This window comes from Rana temporaria, chromosome 3 (genome assembly GCF_905171775.1).
Source record: "Rana temporaria chromosome 3, aRanTem1.1, whole genome shotgun sequence".
Classification (NCBI taxonomy): Eukaryota; Metazoa; Chordata; class Amphibia; order Anura; family Ranidae; genus Rana; species Rana temporaria.
This window is the reverse complement of record NC_053491.1, coordinates 159,228,578-159,247,753: the sequence shown is the minus strand read 5'-3', so window position 1 is coordinate 159,247,753 and position 19,176 is coordinate 159,228,578. Positions and strand designations below refer to the sequence as shown.

General features: G+C 41.4%; 1 protein-coding gene across 1 annotated transcript in view; it reads right to left on the bottom strand.

Moving 5' to 3' along the window:
- The window catches only part of LOC120931843 (V-type proton ATPase subunit S1-like), a 130,108-nt gene that overhangs the window by 68,825 nt on the left and 42,107 nt on the right, over positions 1–19,176 (bottom strand). The window contains exons 5-6 of the mRNA XM_040343715.1: positions 18,771–18,811; positions 12,622–12,707 (exon numbers count right to left, since the gene is read on the bottom strand). Coding sequence (XP_040199649.1) covers positions 12,622–12,707; positions 18,771–18,811 — 127 coding nt within the window. The remainder of the gene's footprint in view (positions 1–12,621; positions 12,708–18,770; positions 18,812–19,176) is intronic.

Below are 19,176 nucleotides of genomic sequence, written 5' to 3'. Positions count from 1 at the left end.
TGGTCATCAGTAATCACATTTAATGTCACTATTACTGGTTGGGTCATGATCCACAGTTCATCCACCCCAACTAAACTCAACTACCTTGAAAAGTTCATTCATTAAGGCAAGATCACTAAGGATATCCTTGACACTATACAGAGATAAGTAACACTGTAGAGCCAAATAAGCCAATATTATCCAGCAAAACTGTCATTACATAAGGCTGTTGTATTATTTTCACACTGTGTTTATCTACTGATATTCTAGGTTCAACAACTATTTGAATTTCCTCTTAGATGTGATGTGGAACAAAGTACCATTAAAATGAGGTCATTGCTCTAACTTGTCTCTGTTAGAGCAATGACCTTAAAGTAATTCTTAAGACTTACTAAGTTACAGATAGAGTTAGGCTGCATTCACACCTAGGCGACAAAACGCCTGAAGCGCGACGCTACAATACGCTGGAGGGGAGAAATAACATGATTCTCTATGGAGATGGTTCACATCTCCACGCCGAACGCCGAAACGCCGGACGCCTGAAGCTCAAACAAGTCCCGGACCCTTTTTTGTCGCGGCATATCGGGTGGCTTCGGCGTTCTCCATACCCGACAATGACCTATACAAAACCGCGGTTAAAAACGCTGCATTTTGTCGCGGCAAATCGCGGTAAAAAACGCCGCAATGTGTCGCGGCAAATCGCGGTAAAGCCTAAAGGGCTTCTCTGTGGCAGACAGTCCCATCAAAGTTTCTGTAGTACTAGAAGTCCAAGCATTGCTACCCAGCATCTGTAGTGTACATGCTCCACAATTGCTGTTTAGCATCTATAGGTTTACATGTTTTACGAGTGCTATCCAATGTTTGCAGGACTGTAAGTCCCAGCATTGCTATCCAATGTCTGTATGATTATATGTCCCAACACTGCAACCCCATGTCCAGGGCTGGACTGGGACAAAAATGTGGCCCTGGACTTCATCCAGACCGGCCCAGGGCACAACACATCGGGGTACAGTGCACATCAGGGCACGGTACAGCGCTCAGCACATCAGGGCACAGCACATCAGGGTACAGGACGCAGCACATCATGGTACAGGGCACAGCACATCGGGGGACATCAGGGCACAACACGTACGGGGCACATCACATCAGGGTACAGGGCACAGCACATCAGGGCCCATCACAGCACACCACATTGAGGCACAGCACACCGGGGCATGGGGCACATCAGGGCACGGGCCACATCAGGGCACGGGGCACATCAGGGCACATAGCACATAAGGGCACATAGCACATCAGGGCACATAGCACATCAGGAAACATAGCACATCAGGGCATGGGGCACATAGCACATCAGGGCACAGGGCACATCAGGGCACATAGCACATCAGGGCACAGGGCACATAGCACATCAGGGCACATAGCACATCAGGGCACGGGGCACATAGCACATCAGGGCACGGGGCACATAGCACATCAGGGAACATAGCACCACAGGGCACATAGCACATCAGGGCACATAGCACATCAGGGCACGGGGCACATCAGGGCACAGGGCACTTCAGGGCATGGGGCACATCAGGACACATAGTACATCAGGGCATGGAGCACATCAGGGCACATAGTACATCAGGGCACAGGGCACATCAGGGCACGGGGCACATCAGGGCACATAGTACATCAGGGCACATGGCACATCAGGGCACATAGTCTATCAGGGCATGGGGCACATCAGGGCACAGGGCACATCAGGGCACAGGGCACATCAGGGCACAGGGCACATAGTACATCAGGGCATGGGGCACATCAGGACATGGGGCTCATCAGGGCACATAGTACATCGGGGCACATAGTACATCAGGGCACAGGGCACATCAGGGCACGGGGCACATCAGGGCACAGGGCACATCAGGACACAGGGCACAGGGCACATCAGGGCACATAGTACATCAGGGCACATTGTTTACCAGCCAGCATGCAGAGTAGCGCAGGTAGGAAGCGTGTGTAATAAGTTCTCTCTCATCATATGTCTCTCTGCGGCTGCTCCCCGCCCCCTGGTGGCCCCTCCTCTCTACTCGTCCATCTCAGATGATGTCACAAGCAAATGGGGATGGAAGAGAAGAGAGGGGCCGCCGGGGGCGGGGAGCAGACGCAGCGAGACATATGATGAGAGAGAACTTATTACACACGCTTCCTGCCTGCGCTACTCTGCATGCTGGCTAAGTGGCTAAATCTCAATCTACCCGTCAAGCGCCAGCTGTCGACGTTTGACAGGTAGATCGCCGCGGACCTCCGACCGGCCCACTGAGCCATCGGCCCACCGGAAATCTTCCGGTAGTCCCAAGGTCCAGTCCATCCCTGCCCATGTTTATAGTTCTACAATTCAGCATTGGTAAATAGCATTTATAGGGGTACAGATCTCGGCATTGCTGTCCAGTGTCTACAGGACTGCAAACCCCAGTAATGCTATCCAGAATCTGCATGATTACAATGATTACTATAGTGCTACAGCTACATGCTAAGAATTGCTATCTACTATCTGTGGGGCTACAAGTCTCAGCAGTGCTATCCAGTGTCTGCAAAAGTAAACATCTCAGATTTGTTGTCAGACAAGTACTGTATACAGTTATTGAAATTCTAGCAACCTCTGTCTATGGTTCTACAAACCTAACTGTTCTGTCTCTGTGAAACTACAAATAGTAGCACTGTTATCCTGCATCTATTGCAAGGCCTGGAATTTTTGTGCAAAATGCAATTCCCAGCATTGATATCAACTGTTTATAAGAGTGAAGGCCCCAGCCTTGCTATCATCTGCTTATACCACTGACACATGCCCAGAACCCATTTTATGTCACAGAATTCACACATCATTATTACATTTTCTTGTGTTGGAATGCAGCACACTTTAAAAAAATAATCTTGTGACCACTCTTGAATATAATAAAATATCTGACCTATCAACAATGGCAAATAAATCAATGCCAACGTATTTATGAGGAACATAAGACCTCATCTGCAGGGTAACACATATGAAAACCACAGGAAGAAAATGGAAGAATGGAAATGGTCAGGTCTGCGCATCTAGGTGCTTTACAAAGAGTTGGTGACTAAGAAGGAAAATGTATTGAATACCTCTGTGTATGCAAAGGTAAATGGGGGAGCTTAAGTCCATAATGGGGATAGTATTGACATAGCCCCAAATGAACCACAATGGCTCAAAACTTATATGGTCCAGAAATGTTTAGATAAAATTTAGGTGAATAAAGCACCTGGACCAGATGGTATATATCCAAGTTTCCTCAAAGAAGTGAGCTCTGCTATTTCACAGCCATTGTTTGTAATGTGTAGAGACTCTTTAATGACTGCCATGGTACCACTGAATTCGCACAAGGCCAATGTGATGTCTATTAATAAAAAGGGGTCAAAGCCATGACCAAGCAATAACAGAATGGTTAGTGGAGATTTTAATAATAGTTGTAAAACAAGTCTGATTTCTTTTTATGAGGAAGTAAGGAAAGCTTAGACAAAGAATTGGCTATGGATACATTATACTTGGATTTTGAAAAATGTTTGACAGAGTTCCTTACACATGACTAATGTACAAATTACATTCTACAGGTTTAGAAAAATGAGTATGAAAATGTATAGAAAACTGACTGACCATATTTAGAGTAGAGGTTAATGATCCATACTCTACTCTATACTGGTTACTCTTATGCCGCGTACACACCATCACTTTATGTGATGAAAAAAAACGTCATTTTCTGTGAAGTAAAAAGTGACGTTTTTGAAACTTCAATTTTCAAAGACGAAGTTGCATACACACCATCGTTTTTCTTACAATGTTCTAGCAAAGCGAGGTTACGTTCACCACGTTTTTCCATTGAAGCTTGCTTCATAAGTAGCTTCTGGGCATGCGCGGGTGAAAAAACGTCGTTTTAAACGACGTTTTTGCTACACACGGTCAATTTCTGTGAAGTAAAAGTTGACGTTTTGAAAAACGACACATAAAATTGAAGCATGCTTCAATTTTTTTTTGGTCGTTTTTTAGAAGACATAAAACGACGTTTTCCCCCACACACGGTCAATTAAAGTGACGTTTTTAAAAACGTCATTTTTTTTCATCACATAAAGTGATGGTGTGTACGGGGCATAAGGTTATTAGTGGTGCACCCTATGATTCAGTGTTGGGACTCTTACTTTTTAACATATCTATAAATTATATAGAGTTTGGGCTTAAAAGTACCATTTCAGTTTTTGCAGATGGCACCAAGCTATATAGTGGAATGTCATCTTTACAGGGTGTCTCCAGCTTACAAGCCGACCTCAATGCACTGTTTAATCGGGCAACTATGTGTCAAAATGTAAAGTTATGCACTTGGGGGCCAAAACATGCATCCATTATACATTCTAGGAGGAGAACACCTGGGGTAAGTCAATTATTGAGAAGGATCTTGGTAGATCGTAGATCTAATGATAGCATACAATGCCAAGCTGCAGTTTCCGAAAATTACAAAATAATGTATTGTATAAAAATATCATCTAGAATATCCAGTTCAATTTGGGGCACCAGTTCACAAAAAGGATATTACAGAACTTGAGAAAGTGCAAAGAAAAACAATCAAACTGGTAAGGGCCCTTTCACACGGGCGGACAAACGGTCCGTTTTTTACAAGTCCGTTTACTGACTTGTAATGCTTCCCTATCCGCTTCCGCAAAGATCCGCTTTTTCAGACGAAAGAAAACGGAAGAAAACCCGTATTCATCCGATTCCCCATAGGGGAGAGCGGAGAAAAGACAGGGCGGTCTCTGCACAGTGTGCGGGGACCGCCCTGTCCGCCGACAGCTCAGCGGGGATTTATGGATGATCCCCGCTGAGCAGACGGACACACACGGGGCGGATCAATACAGATCCGCTCCATGTGAAAGAGCCCTAAGGGACATGGAGGAGCTCGGCTATAAAGAAGAATTAGCTGAACTGATTTATTCTTTCTTAAACATAGGTGATTAATGGGGTATATGATCATCATGTATAAATGCATAGGTGGTCCATACAGTAAACTTGGTGTAGAGATATTCACTAAGTCATTACAGAGCACAAGGGGGCACACTTTACATGGAACAGAGATTTAACCTCTACATATGGAAAGGCCTCCTCACAGTAAAAGCTGTGAATATGTTAAACAAATTCCCTCAAGACTAGTTCTGGACAGCTCAGTAGACTGTTAAAAAAAAAGACCTAGATGCATTCTTAAAGTCACACAAATAACTAGATATTAACATTTACAGATAATAACATCAGGTATTGTTGATCCAGATAATATCTGACTGCCTCCTGAGGGATCGGGAACCCCCCTTCCCCATGCTGGAGCAATTTGAATCATGCTTTATTGTTTTTTTATTTCTTGCCTTTCTCTGGATCAACTGTGGGTATAGAATTGTGTTTACAGAGGTTTTATATTTTATTTCTATTAGTTGAACTAGATGGACTTTTTTCAATCAAAATTAATACATATGTGACTATTTGTAACAGCTTTTCTTTTTTTGATAACTTGTAACAGATTTACTATTGCAGCAACTAACATCATTTAAAGAGTATCAGAAAAAAAAAACAATGTTTGGGTTTTCCTCTACTTTGGGTTTGAGGCGAATCCTATATGTTCAAGGTTTATGGTCCCAGATAATGTATGGTGAATTTTACAAGGCTTCATAATGTTAATGCACTGCATGACCTAAGCCGTAAGTCGCTTAGAAGGACCAATAATACATTTGTGTTAAAAATGTGTTGGGGTTTAGTGTTTCAGTGTTTATTTTCTTTTGGGGAAGTATACAGTATTTTTTATTTTTGTTGGCAGGGCCTTTTTATTATTTTGGGGTGAGCTGCATACACTTGTTGCTGACAAAGGCAAAGTCACCCTTTGTTTTCAGTAGATCAGTGCCGATCCTGACCTCCCTGGGGCCCTAAGCAAAATGACATGTCACATTAAAGTTGAGAAGTGGGGGGGGGGGGGGGCGCCGAAAATGACATGTCACATTAAAGTTGAGAAGTGGGGGGGGGGGCGCTGCCGACAGTGACATGTCACATTAGAGATTAAAGTTGAGAAGCGGGGGGAGGGGGTGACCTGCTGTCGGAAATGACATCTTACATTAAAGCCAGCCAGCGAGTTGAGAAGCGGGGTGAGGGGCCAAAAATTATTTCTCACCAGGCGGGGCCTCTAGTAATTTGGGGGCCCTCCGCAGCTTTGCGGGGCCCTAAGCGGCTTGCATAGTGAGCCTATAGGGTGGATCGGCCCTGCAGTAGATCATCAGTAAAGTAGTGCGCATTAAAGAACCACATATTTGTTCCCCCTTTTGTTATCGCTACCATTAGATTTAGGCAATACCCTTTGATAAAATTGTTAGATGGGTCTAAAATGAGAGCCAGTGGTTTTACACATGGAGGTATTAAAGAGCAGGGAGGTCCTTTATGACCTAGGATTCAGGACATGAAATAGAGGTATTACTATTGAGTGACTGTTTTAATAAATCTTTGATACAAGGGTAAAATGGCTGATCACCCGTAACCATCCCAGAGGAAGCCCAATATGCAGAGGTGTTGCATACAAACTTTTATTAAATTTTCTGTAGGTGACAAGATTGTTCCCACTGATAACTACCGTAACTTTCATCTGATCCTCTGATATCTGAAAGGAATAGCAGTGGTGGTGATCACTGCCTCAGCTAAGCTTCAGGAATTAAAAAAAAAATATCCTTGCATACTGCAAGGATTAAAAATGTGTTTAAGGGGTAGAGGAAAAGGCTGTAATACAAACGCCACTACAAAGGTATTTTTTCTGGTGCCTGAAGTGGGCTTTAAGCTCACAGGAAGTGCCTGATCCACCTGGCTGCTGACTATATAGGGTCAAGAGTTCCACAGCTGATATGGATATTCTCAGAAGTGAGGATCCCAAAGGCTATTAGGTGTGCAGGCTAAACCACTGAGGCGTGGCTTGCGTCCCGACGCTATTACGTCTCACATAGCAGACTGGGACAGCGGGAGGAGTGAGGAGTGAGGAGAAGACGCCGAGATCACTCGGCTTAACGGCAGTCTGTATAGGAGGAAGCTGTATTTTTATGTGCTTGCACTAAACAACCTCAATGTAAGTGCATTATTTTTTAATAAATACCCTTTTACAAACAATATTACGCTATGGGGATTCCATGTCTCTCTTTCCCCTCTGAGATACGTTTGGAAAGTATTGCATAGGACCTGAACACCGGAAATTCTTTAGTCTTGTTGGGAGACTATAAACATTACCCTGGGCCCATTCTGATTACTGTGGATGTCACAAATTGAACATTGCATAGGCGATTCTCACTGGACTTCACTTTTCACTTTTTGTTTTTTTGTTTTTTTGGTTATTTCTATTTTTTACCACAAGTGTATTGACTACACCCACTTATTATTATTATTAATATTCCTTTACGTCATCACTTCATATGGACTTTGCACTATTGGGATTTCAATTCACATGTAATTCTCACATTGTTGGAGTTTTTTATTTACCTAGTTCATTCATAGGTATTGTCGTCAGTCACTAATAGTTTTTTGCGCCGTACCTCTTCCCTTTTTCACTTGTCTATTAATTTGTATCTACAATTTTTGGTACGTGGCTGCATTTATACTTTATTGTTTCTGCGCAGTGTTTTTTCTTGTTAGATATTTTATTTCTTTGAGAAAGTTTTTTCCAGTTTATCTGCCTATCCCAGAACTCTGAACCTCAGATGCCACATTTCTAATGTTTGCCGCAGGTTAAGTCCATCGTTGATCCTTGAAGTTTGCAGCTTAGTCTTGAGCTGGCACTCAAAAATATTTTTGGATATTGTCTATTAGATAATGAACTCTAATGCTTAGGTAAAAGAAAGCCGCTCCAGGTGGGCACATCAGCCATCCATCCACAGCATAGCCAGGGTTTAGGTGAAGGCGCTAGCACAGCTCAACTGCAGATACACGATCAAACAAAATCCAGAATTCACTACATCACTTCACCTTTATTGATCCTTCCTGTAAAATACATCACATAGAGTACGGGGTACAGTAAAAGTTGACGAGTTTTGCATTGTTACTAGTGCTTACTCATAACCTCAACACTCTAATGTATGATGTATTTATTTATTTTGCTTAATAGATGTTCCATATGGCAGTGGGAAGTGGCACTAGTATGTCACTTCTCATGCACAGGATACAGCAGTGAATGCTGGGACATCCGCATTCACTGCTTCCCGAAAGCATTTGCTTGTGGGCTTCACGCTGCCCACAAGCAAAATTGAAATGGCCTTAAGAAGATTTTATAAAGTAATTTTTTATGCCAACGAAGATTGCGGGGCAGTAGGGGCATAAAAGATGTGAGTACTATTTTATATACATTGGAAGAGTTTAAGGAAACAAAAAAAAAAAAACGTCAGGACCGCGGAACCCCCGTTTTAAGTGAACTGAACAGTTATATGTTTATTTAGCACAGTCGCAACCTCTGTAACTAATACAGTATATCTTACAATATCAGAGCAGAGAGCAACCACTCTATAAAACCTTCATAACATTTCATGGGTTGCTGCCACTGTCCTTTCATAACATATGAGGCACTGAAATTTCAATTCTAACGTAAAGTGTTACTTAACCCAGGAGGACCCTACATTCACTATAGTTGGTCTCCCACAGTACAAAGAACATGGAAATGCAATTATTTTAGCACATATAAACTGCTAAAATATGTTTTTTCATCAGCTGTATATAGCAGTCTTGTAAATTCTAGCAGTGGGATTAATTTATTAAAACTGGGGAGTGCAAAACCTGATGAAGCTCAGCATAAAAACCAAATCAGCTTCCATGGGTTTTTTTTTCCTGAAAGTTTAATTGAACAAACTGAAGTTAAAAACTGATTGGCTACCAGGCACAGCTGCACCAGATTTTGCACTCTCCAGTTTGAGTAAATCATCCCCAGTGTCCAGCTGAGCACTGGTTAAAGTTTGTAGAAGGAGTTTTTATTCTCCTCTGGCTGTCCTATAAGACTGTATGACTCCTGACCCTCTGTCTGGACAGTGCTGATTGTCCCTGTGCTGATCACATGCACCCTCACAAAAAAAAACTCTAGCAATATACTGAGCATGTGCAGAGTATCCCCAATGCTCTTAAATATCAGCATATAGATTGGGGACAATGGAAGACGGGGAGAATCAGATAAGACAGGATCAAACAGCCTTTTTGCACAATGCAGGGGATTACGTCTTAGGTTTCACAGCGATTTTTACCATGACTGCGACATTATGGTGGACACATCGGACACTTTTGGCGCTATTTTGGGACCATTCACATTTACACAGCGACCGGTGCTATAAATATGCACTTATTACTGTGTATGTGACTAGCAGTGAAGGGGTTAACCAGGAGGGGCGCTGAAGGGGTTAAATGTGTCCTAGGGATGTGTTCTAACTGTAGGGGGATGGGCTATGTGTGACACAACACTGAACACCGCTCCTGATTACAGGGAGTTGTGATCAGTGTCTTGTCACTAGGAAGAATGGGGAAATGCTTGTTTGCATCAGCATTTCCGTGAGATGATCGCGGGTAACCCCCGTGGACAGCGAGTCCGCAGGACCCACGATTACACTCACGGAGCTCGCGGCGGGCAGGCGCGCGCACCCAAAATGCCTCGGCTTAAAGGCGACGTACAGGTACGTTAATCTGCCTGTACGTGCCATTCTGCCAACGTATATCGGTTTGAGCCCGTCGGCAAGCGGTTAATGATATTTGCCATTTTCGAATCCTTAAAAGGAGCATATACTGTAGTGTTTTTACATATACTGTATATTTTAATTTAATTTATTATTTCTTTAAGTCAGGTGTATATCAAATATTGCTTTTGTATATTTCATTTTTATATTCTCAGATAACAGGTAGAATTGTAGGTTCTGACTTTTGTCCTTTTATACTTTTAGCCGCACATTTGAAAAAAGCTGGTTATTTATAGAGCTCCAATCTACAAACAGAACTTAAAGGGGTTGTAACGGAATTTTTTTTCCCCCTAAACAGCTTCCTTTACCGTAGTACACTTCACTTACCTCATCCTTCGATTTTGCTTTTAAATGTCCTTATTTCTTCTGATAAATGCTCACTTCCTGTTCTTCTGTCTGTAACTCAACACCGTAATGTGAGGCTTTCTTCCTGGTGTGGAGAAAGCCTCTTCAGGGGGCGAGCAGGAGTGTCCTTTCTCTATCTGCAAAGTAGTGAGTGTCCTGACTTGCCTGCTCGCCCCCTCCCCCCTCAAGAGGCTTTCTCCACACCAGGAAGAAAGCCTTGCATTATGGTGTTGAGTTACAGACAGAAGAACAGGAAGTGAGCATTTCTCAGAAGAAATAAGGACATTTAAAAGCAAAATCGAAGGATGAGGTAAGTGAAGGAGGACTGCACTAAGGTAAAGGAAGCTATTTAGGGGGAAAAAAATTCCTTTACAACCCCTTTAAATGCATTGTTGTAAAATAAAGATTTGCATAGTAAAAAAAAAAATGTATATGTATTATAACTAATGGGCAATGTACAGTAACAAGTAATGGAATAAGGTCTATTAATCACTTATTAAAGCAAAAATAATACAACTGGTAAAGAAATTTGTATTTGTAAAAATAAAGGCACACTGACAGCTTAGGACAGCCTTATGACAGCATCAATGCAGAGGGAATGAGAAGAAAAAAAAACACTTTCCCACCTCTGGCAAAAAGACAAAAGTTGTGGTCACTTAACTTGGCAAGGATATTATTTGTCTGGAAGTTTGCACAAATTCTACTAATAAAAAAGGACAGGTGTTCCCTCTATTTAAAGTAGTTTCACCAAATCCATTGTTAGTGTCACAGATGTATTAGCCAAAGGGGAATTCCTGTAGAATTTTTCATAAGTTGTTCAGACTTTTCAAATAAAATACTTAAGAGCAACCACAAGAAACAGGCAAGGTATTGTCGCAAGCTAGGACATGGGAAGGAGCAGCAGGTGAATGCTAGTAAGGTGAGTATAGGTTAGTGAAGGGATGCCTTTTTTAAAGACTGCACACTTTTTGGTATAATAAGCCCTCCAAAATCAGCTTCATTTTTCTGAATACTAAAGGTTTTTGTTAAATACTCAGCTCACACATTTATCCTTACATAGAAAGCAATCACATACTGTTAAATAGGGATGGGCTTCGTATTTGAGTCAAACTCATGTTCGACTCGAACATCGTATGTTCGATCGTTCATCGAAATACGAACAAAACGGGTCGTTCGCGCCAAATTCGAGTTACGTTTCACAGTAATGATGCTTAAATAAAAAAATAAAAATAAATTAAAAATTCCTTTAAATATTGTACCTGCTAGGTGTCTATAGTATGCCTGTAAAAACATCTTTGAGAACCCGGGTCTTGCCCGAGGGGACATGTATCAATGGAAAAAAGTTTTAAAAATAGTCGTTTGTTCAGGAGTCCTGAAAAAAAATGACCACTTTTAAAACTAAATACTATAGACACCCAGCAGGTACAATATTTAAATTAATTTTTTTTTTTTTTTTTTAAGCATAATTAAAATCACTGCTCCTGAAAAAACTACCGTTTTTAAAACTTTTTTTCCATTGATACATGTTCCCTGGGGCAAGACCCGGGTTCCCAAAGACGTTTTACAACAATAACTTGCATATTAGGCTTTAAAATGAGCACTTTTGAATTCGAACGTTCGAGTCCCATAGACGTCAATGGGGTTCTAAATGTTTGTGCGAACGTTCGGTCCGTTCGAAGGTTCTAGTGCGAACCCCCTACTATTAAATTGGTCTCAATTGACTTCTACGTTTCTGCCAGTATCTTAACAAGGTTTTTTCTGCTATTTGTGTCTTTTGTGGTTAGTGAATTTCTCCACGCAATAGTAATTTGTAGTGTCAGTAGAAATTGCAGTGTGCCGTTTTCACAGCAGCAATAAATATGTGTCCCTTGCAATCTTATGTCCTTTGAGGTGGGGTTGTAAATCACTGGTGTTCTGCACATCATGGTACCATGCCTGAATGATCTATATTGAGCTGTCACGGGACTCCCTGTAATTTGCAACAAGCATACTACATCATATCATCCTCTCACAAATCCCAAAGTTTAAATTTATTAGCAAAATATATTGGTAAAGACAAGATTGTAATATACATCTAATCTCTGGTATCCATCCTCATCAGTTGCTCTGAATTTATCAGGAAAGACTTGTTGCTGTAATCTCATCTAGGAAACTGTTTTCAACATACAGTATACTGCTATAACTCTATAGAAAAGCTATACAGTAAAAACCTCAAGAAGGTTTCTTGAAGTCTTTAACTTTTTCATGACCAGGGTTCATGAAGGCCCGACCATCAACATGACAATCACCTCAACAGTTTAATGAGTTATTTTGCTGGATGTTCAGAAGCTCAGGCATTTTTTTTAACCTTTTTTTATAATTCAAACCCATATTTTGACCTCAATTGCGTACCTTTCATCAACCTGGACATAGATGGGAGGCCGGTGAGGTGGAAAAACTTTGAAAATTTAGCATTGAGCCCAAAGGACATGATATATTGGCCCTGTAACTGCCATTCCATTGCCACACATACAGTTGTATTTTACTTACTTTGGAAGGTTTCAATGCAGTGTAAATTGCAGTGAAATTGACTCCACTGTCTTGCAGAATTTGTGTGACCTTTTTAATGTGTTTATCTGTAAATTTAAAAAAATGTAACTGTAGTCAGATAAAATATATACTATGGCAGTATAATTAAAAGAGTACTATTGCCCAATACAAAAATACATTCTATACAATATGTGAAAGACTAACTAAAAAACAATTACAACCATGTATCATGTAAATGGTTCCATGTCTGTACAGAGATGTTGAATTTAATGCCTAATTTCGGCACAATCTATTTATCTATGTAATCTTTCACTGGAGGAAAATGTGGGATTATCACTTAGGTAGCCAGCTGAAGGACAGAAAACATTGCTGCTGCTAAGCAAATTCAGGCTTAATACCTCCACTCCTAGTATTCTTCCAAAATATCTGCTTAGATATCCATGAATGTCATTTAAACATCTTATATATAAAGCAGGTTATGAAAATAATGTCAATTAGGTAACCTAAATTAAATGCAACTATACACTGGGTATCCAAATTGATATGTTTTGAATTTCAATGACCCAGGTTTTGTATACAGTTGCATGAACAAGTTTTTACTCCCCTTTCTGATTTAAATTTTTTTTGCATATGTAGCACTACCCCCGGAGGAGCCGCTGATTTGTTGTTGGGATCGGCATATTAAGTTATCTTGATGTGGCCCAGGGGTGCAATTGTAGAATCAAAGTAGTGAGCGAAGGTCCAAACAGTGAATAGGGGTTTTTCCAATGCTTTATTTCCAGGCCAACACGGCCAACATCAATTGGGAAGAGAAAGGGTGTTGAAGAGAAAAGAAGAACCTTGCGGTATCAGGCCTGCATATGAACCAAGCAGTCCTGCTCTCAGTAGTATCAAATTGTGATTCGTCACCACTCTTTCTGAGTGGGTAAAGTGCCCCCGGACAGACCCCTCTCACAAGCCTGGCAGCCGAGGTGTCACTTTGGATTGCTGGAAGGAACAGATCTCTCTCACTGGCTCTAAGGCCTCTGCCACAGGCCAATTACTTTAAGTGAGCTAAATGGATGAATGGAGTGAATCCTCCCAGTAGGTTTTTAGAATAGGTCACCGGATGACAGCAAAGCGTACCTGTCAGCATTCCGGTCACCAGATCCCCGATTGGTTCATCCAAGCCCCGCTGGACAACCTGCCTCCGAGTTCCCCTCAAGCCGACCCCCCAATCGAATGGCACCCAGCCTGGGATCCGCTCAATAGAACTGGGGACCCAGCAAGTCACTGGAGTCCCCTTTTACCTCCGGATGAGGTTCCGTGTAGTCTGCAACTTTGGCCAGGTGGGCCGCGCCGGCGGGGTCCATGGATGCGTGCACCCCGAAGGTGGATGCCGCACCTGGAACCGGGACCCCGCAAAGAGTTTTGAGCACATGACACCTGTCACAGATATACCCTTCCCCAGCATGCCCTGCGAGGGAAAAACTCCTCTGATTGGCTGCTGGGAAAAACTTGCTCTGCCAGAACCCCTCTGGTGCCAACTGCTGGCTAGGGATGGTACCGCATCCCTGGAGCACAGACTGACCCAGTGAACATTTCTGGAATGACAGAAGTCCAATTTAACCAATTGCGAATGGGAGCAAAATAACTCTCCCATTCCCCACTAACTTTAGCGTAGTGCCCATACTGAAAGTAAGGGGGCGCTACACATATTTGTCACACTTAAATGACTCATCAAACAAATGTTATTATTACACAAAGATAACCCAAGTAAATACAAAATTCTGTTTCTTAAAGGAGTTGTAAATTAAAAAAAAAATTCACCTTAATGCAATCTATGCATTAAGGTGAAAAAACATTGCATAACGACGCCCCCCCCCCCCCGAGCCCCCGTTATACTTACCTGACCCCTCGAAAGTCCTGTGCGGTCCTGAGATCCTCTTTGCCGCTCAGCCTGGCCGCTGATTGGCTAGAGCGGATGGGATTGAGAGCAGCGCAGCCATTGGCTGGCGCTGCTGTCAATCACATCCAGTGACGCGGCGCGCTGAGGGGCGGGGCCGAGTGATACAGTGAGCACCCGCAATTAGTGACCACCATGCGAGCTCTCTAAACGCACCACAACTTGATCGAAAATGGTTCCGGTGTTCTATCGAAGTGCCTCCCGTCGCATTTTTCATGGTATTGCACTGCCGTGCAGTTCAAAGCAGGTGCATTGGGAAGGTGTTTTGGGGCAATCTACCACAGCATAGTGGTGTGAATGGGTCTTCAGTGTTTTGGTTGGTTGTTCATCATCAAAACGTGTTCACCTTCCATACTAACAATAGACTGCGATTTGAATATAAGGGTAAGCTGCGTTAACCTCAATGTTCCAATTGTGTTCAAGGAAAAGTCCTGTATTGTTTTTATATCTCTTGAACACAGGTACACCCCATGTACTAAGCTCAGTGAACACTAATGCCGCGTACACACGATCGGACATTCCGACAACAAAACTGTGGATAAATTTTCGACGGATGTTGGCTCACACTTGTCTCGTCAGAATTGTCTACACATGATCGAAATTTACGGATTTTGTTGTCGGAAAATTTGAGATACAGCTCTCAAATTTTTGTTTGGAAATTCCAATGGGGCCTACACACGGTCGGAATTTCTGACCAAAAGCTACCATCGAACATTTGTTTTCGGAAATTCCGAGAGTGTGTACGCGGCAATAGTGTGAAAATGGAACATTAACGTCTTATCCTACAAACAATGTTACTCCTACATTATTATTATTATTTTTGTATTATTATTATTATTATTATTATTATTATGATGGTATTTCAAATACAAAGGCAAAACAAATGCCAGAGAAAGTGATAAATGTCTCCTAAGAGGTCAGTGCTTGTAATGCTCATTCTTGTATTGGTACCCCTTTGTCTGACTAATGAGAGAAAGAAACAGTGCAATTACTACGCCATTCTACAGGAATAAGCGCCTGAACATATAATGAGTATTCTTAATCTATTTATATATATTAACATTTATTTGCCACTGTGGTGTTATAACAAGATATTTTACTATCATCAATGTTAGATGATATTTAGGCCACTGCCATGTATGGTGCATTGGATATATACCAGTGTTTATAATGAATGCTGTTGAACTGTGTCTAGTTACAAAGATATTTCAATGGACTATTAGGTAATTTCTGTCATCTTCTTAATAACACTATTTTAAAAAAACGTGAAGTATGTTACCATCCAAACATATGTGCCCTTTTAAAGCATTCTGAGGCCCTTAGAGACAAAGATTAATTATTTAGCATTCTACAGAAAAGGCAACTGTAGCTATAGCTACCAAGAATGTCACCAATCTTTGCTGTTTAGCAAAGAACAACCTTCGTTTTATTTGAATCCCTGCTAACATACTGTCATTTGTACACAGTTATGGCTGACAATAGTTTGATTCTCAGTTTATCTACTGAAAAGTACAACAGCAGTTTCGGGATGGAAAATAATTGTTTTACACAGACATTCTAATTATTTGCTGTACTGAAAGCAACACGTTTTATATAGCAAGAAATAGAATTAAAAAAATGTGTTAAGTCATTTTATGTGTAAATGTATAAGGAACAAGTTGGTTCTTTATAGCTTCCATTTCCATGGTCTCAAACATTATCATTGGAGAGCGAAATGTTGTGGGATTAGTCTCAAAAATATTCCAATTGCACACCTTCCTGGAAAATGGCCGATAAGAAAGGAGGGTGCTGAAGCTATTATCAGTTGGGAACCGGAAAGGCAATCATGCAAACATATTCGCCAGCACACCGAGGATCATTTAGAAAAACGTCCAGAAATTCTTTAATGCATAGAAACGATCAAAACAGCAAAGTTTCGAGGTCGCACAGGACCTCTTCGTCAGGCAAATGATCATCATTTGCCTGACGAAGAGGTCCTGTGTGACCTCGAAACGTTGCTGTTTTGATCGTTTCTATGCATTAAAGAATTTCTGGACGTTTTTCTAAATGAACCTCTGTGTGCTGGCGAATATGTTTGCATGTTGTGGGATTAGTCCCCTCAAAACTGATATTTAACTTTTGGATATTTGCCAGCTGAATATGTTACTTGTTTCTTTCAGGGACTTTAACAATGATATTCTTTTACTGGAGTTTGCAGTTCTGCCCTTTATCACCATGGAGTCTCACTCCCAATTCCTATAGGAATCGATCTCATGTAAACTCCAACAGGTAGCTTTAGAACTCTCACAATGGCTATAGGAGATTTGTCAATCTAGACACTCAGGCCTCGTACACACGACCGAGAAACTCGACGGGCAAGACACATCGTTTTCCTCGTCGAGTTCCTTGTTAGGCTTGTTGAGGAACTCGACAAGCTTGCTTTGCGTACACACTGTCAAGCCAAAATCTCCTCGTTCTCAAACGCGGTGACATACAACACATACAACGGCAGGGAAAGTTCGATTCCACTGGCTAAACTCTTGGGGCTGCTTTTGCTAATTTCATGTGTTTGCGTGTTAGATAAAAGTTTGGTAAGAGACAATTTGCACTTTTCAGTCTGTTACAGCTTTAAAAATGTGTTATCTCCATTACAAATGCTACTTTTATTCCCGTCTCATACTTTAATCTGAGCAAGCGCGGGTTTCTTAGCATACAGACGTTTGAGTTTCTTGTCGAAAACCAGCCCATCGAGGATCTCGACGAGCCAAATCAGACTCCCGTCGAGGAAATAGAGAACTTGCTCTCTTTTTGGCTCGACGAGGTTCTCGACAGTTTCCTCGACGAAAATGTACACACGACCAGTTTCCTCGGCAATAAAAATATCTCCCAGCAAGGTTCTTGCTGGTTTTTGCAGAGAAACTCGGTCGTGTGTACAAGGCCTCAGACATGGTGATAATGGCAAGAGAGATTCAGCCTCCTGACATTTACTGATTACAGAAAAAACTGTTTTGATTTGGACTAACCATTAAGTCAACCCAAACTTAATTATTTCACTTGAACCTCAGCAGGCTACTCAATATCCCCTATGAACATAAAAGTCAGTTTCACTTTGCCTTGTTTTCAATACATTCTTATCATTAGCCATGGACAAGTGCTTGCCAGTGCTGGCCATCCAATCTCTTATTTGGTCCTGGCATCTTGTGGCTTCTCTGCTGTTTCCTGAAGTCAATGTCTTCCCATTCTCCTTCTAAGTGGAATTGTCTTTCTGATGCTAGACATGTGCTTTAGGTCTAAACCAGCATCAACTGGCTGCTTTAATGCCATATTTTAACATTCAAACCATTATCTGTCGTTCAGTAAAAATTGTGTTCACTGCATTTAGACAGTTTTAGTAAAGTTCAGTTGCTCCCAAAATTCTTTGATGAATATCCCAGTTTCTTTCCTGTTGTTCCTGGTTAAGAATTTACTTTACCTACGGTTATTCCGCCTGCTTCTCCTATCTTCTAATCAGCTTGACCCCTGATTCCTGATTTCACTGCTCTCTGTTATGACTTAGCTTAACCCTTGGCCCTTATTACTGTTGCTGCTGTATGTGAATCAATATGATTCTTGGTTCTTCACTGCTGCCAGTCTGTCCTTAGCAACACATGGCCACCACCAGGTCCACAAAATCCACCCCTTCTTGCAGTGGCCAAGGTTGAAGGAAGCAGCCAACACACTCCATAGACAAGATACCTTGACATCATCCCCTACCCCTGGTTACATAGAGAATCCTGTGAAATAGAGAATAATGCTGAAATAATCCTTTTAGGGGTAGAAATAAATCCAGTTTAAACTGATTTATAATTGTTTTGGATGGATTCTGGTGGGTTGAATTGTTAGCTTGTTATGTCTTCGTGTGACTCTGTTGACAACACCTTCCAAATGTTCCCATCTGCATTCCCAGCTAAAATCATTACTGTGGTGTTGTAATGTGGGAGAAGGCTTTCTGCGTATTCCATATTGAAAAGTGTGGGACACCTGCAGAGATGGAGGCCCCTTGAGATATAGGGTGAAGCATATAGGATATAGGATGAGACATAGGATGAAGATATTTGCAAATTATGCAACATCTAACACAAGAAGAGAACTAGTGTCCAATTGTTTAATGAACTACCACTGTAAGCAGAAGCTATCATTAAAAAATCGGAATACATTTTCAGATTTAAATGTATCTTTAACTCACCATTTTCAGAGAAAGTGTAGGCAGCATATATTTGACTGGATCTGCAGACGGAAATAAAAAAAAATTAAATTGTGTTAGTTAAAACAAAGATGTACAGTTGAATAAGTCAAGGAGAATCCAAAAACTCTATTTTATGGACTGGGATGACATCACCACATTTTGGTAAAATACTACACTTGTATCTCTTCTTTTTTTATATTTATATTTTTTATTAAAGTTTTTAGGTAACAGACAAAGAAAACATAACATGACATATATCAAGGAATCCAAGATACAGCTTACTGAGCATCAAAACCACATGAGATGAATGTCAAAAATATGGGGCACTTTGACAAACACACATCTGTCAAGCTTTCTGTCGGAATCTTGTCATTCTGTATTCCTCTCTGCCTGAGTTATGGATAGC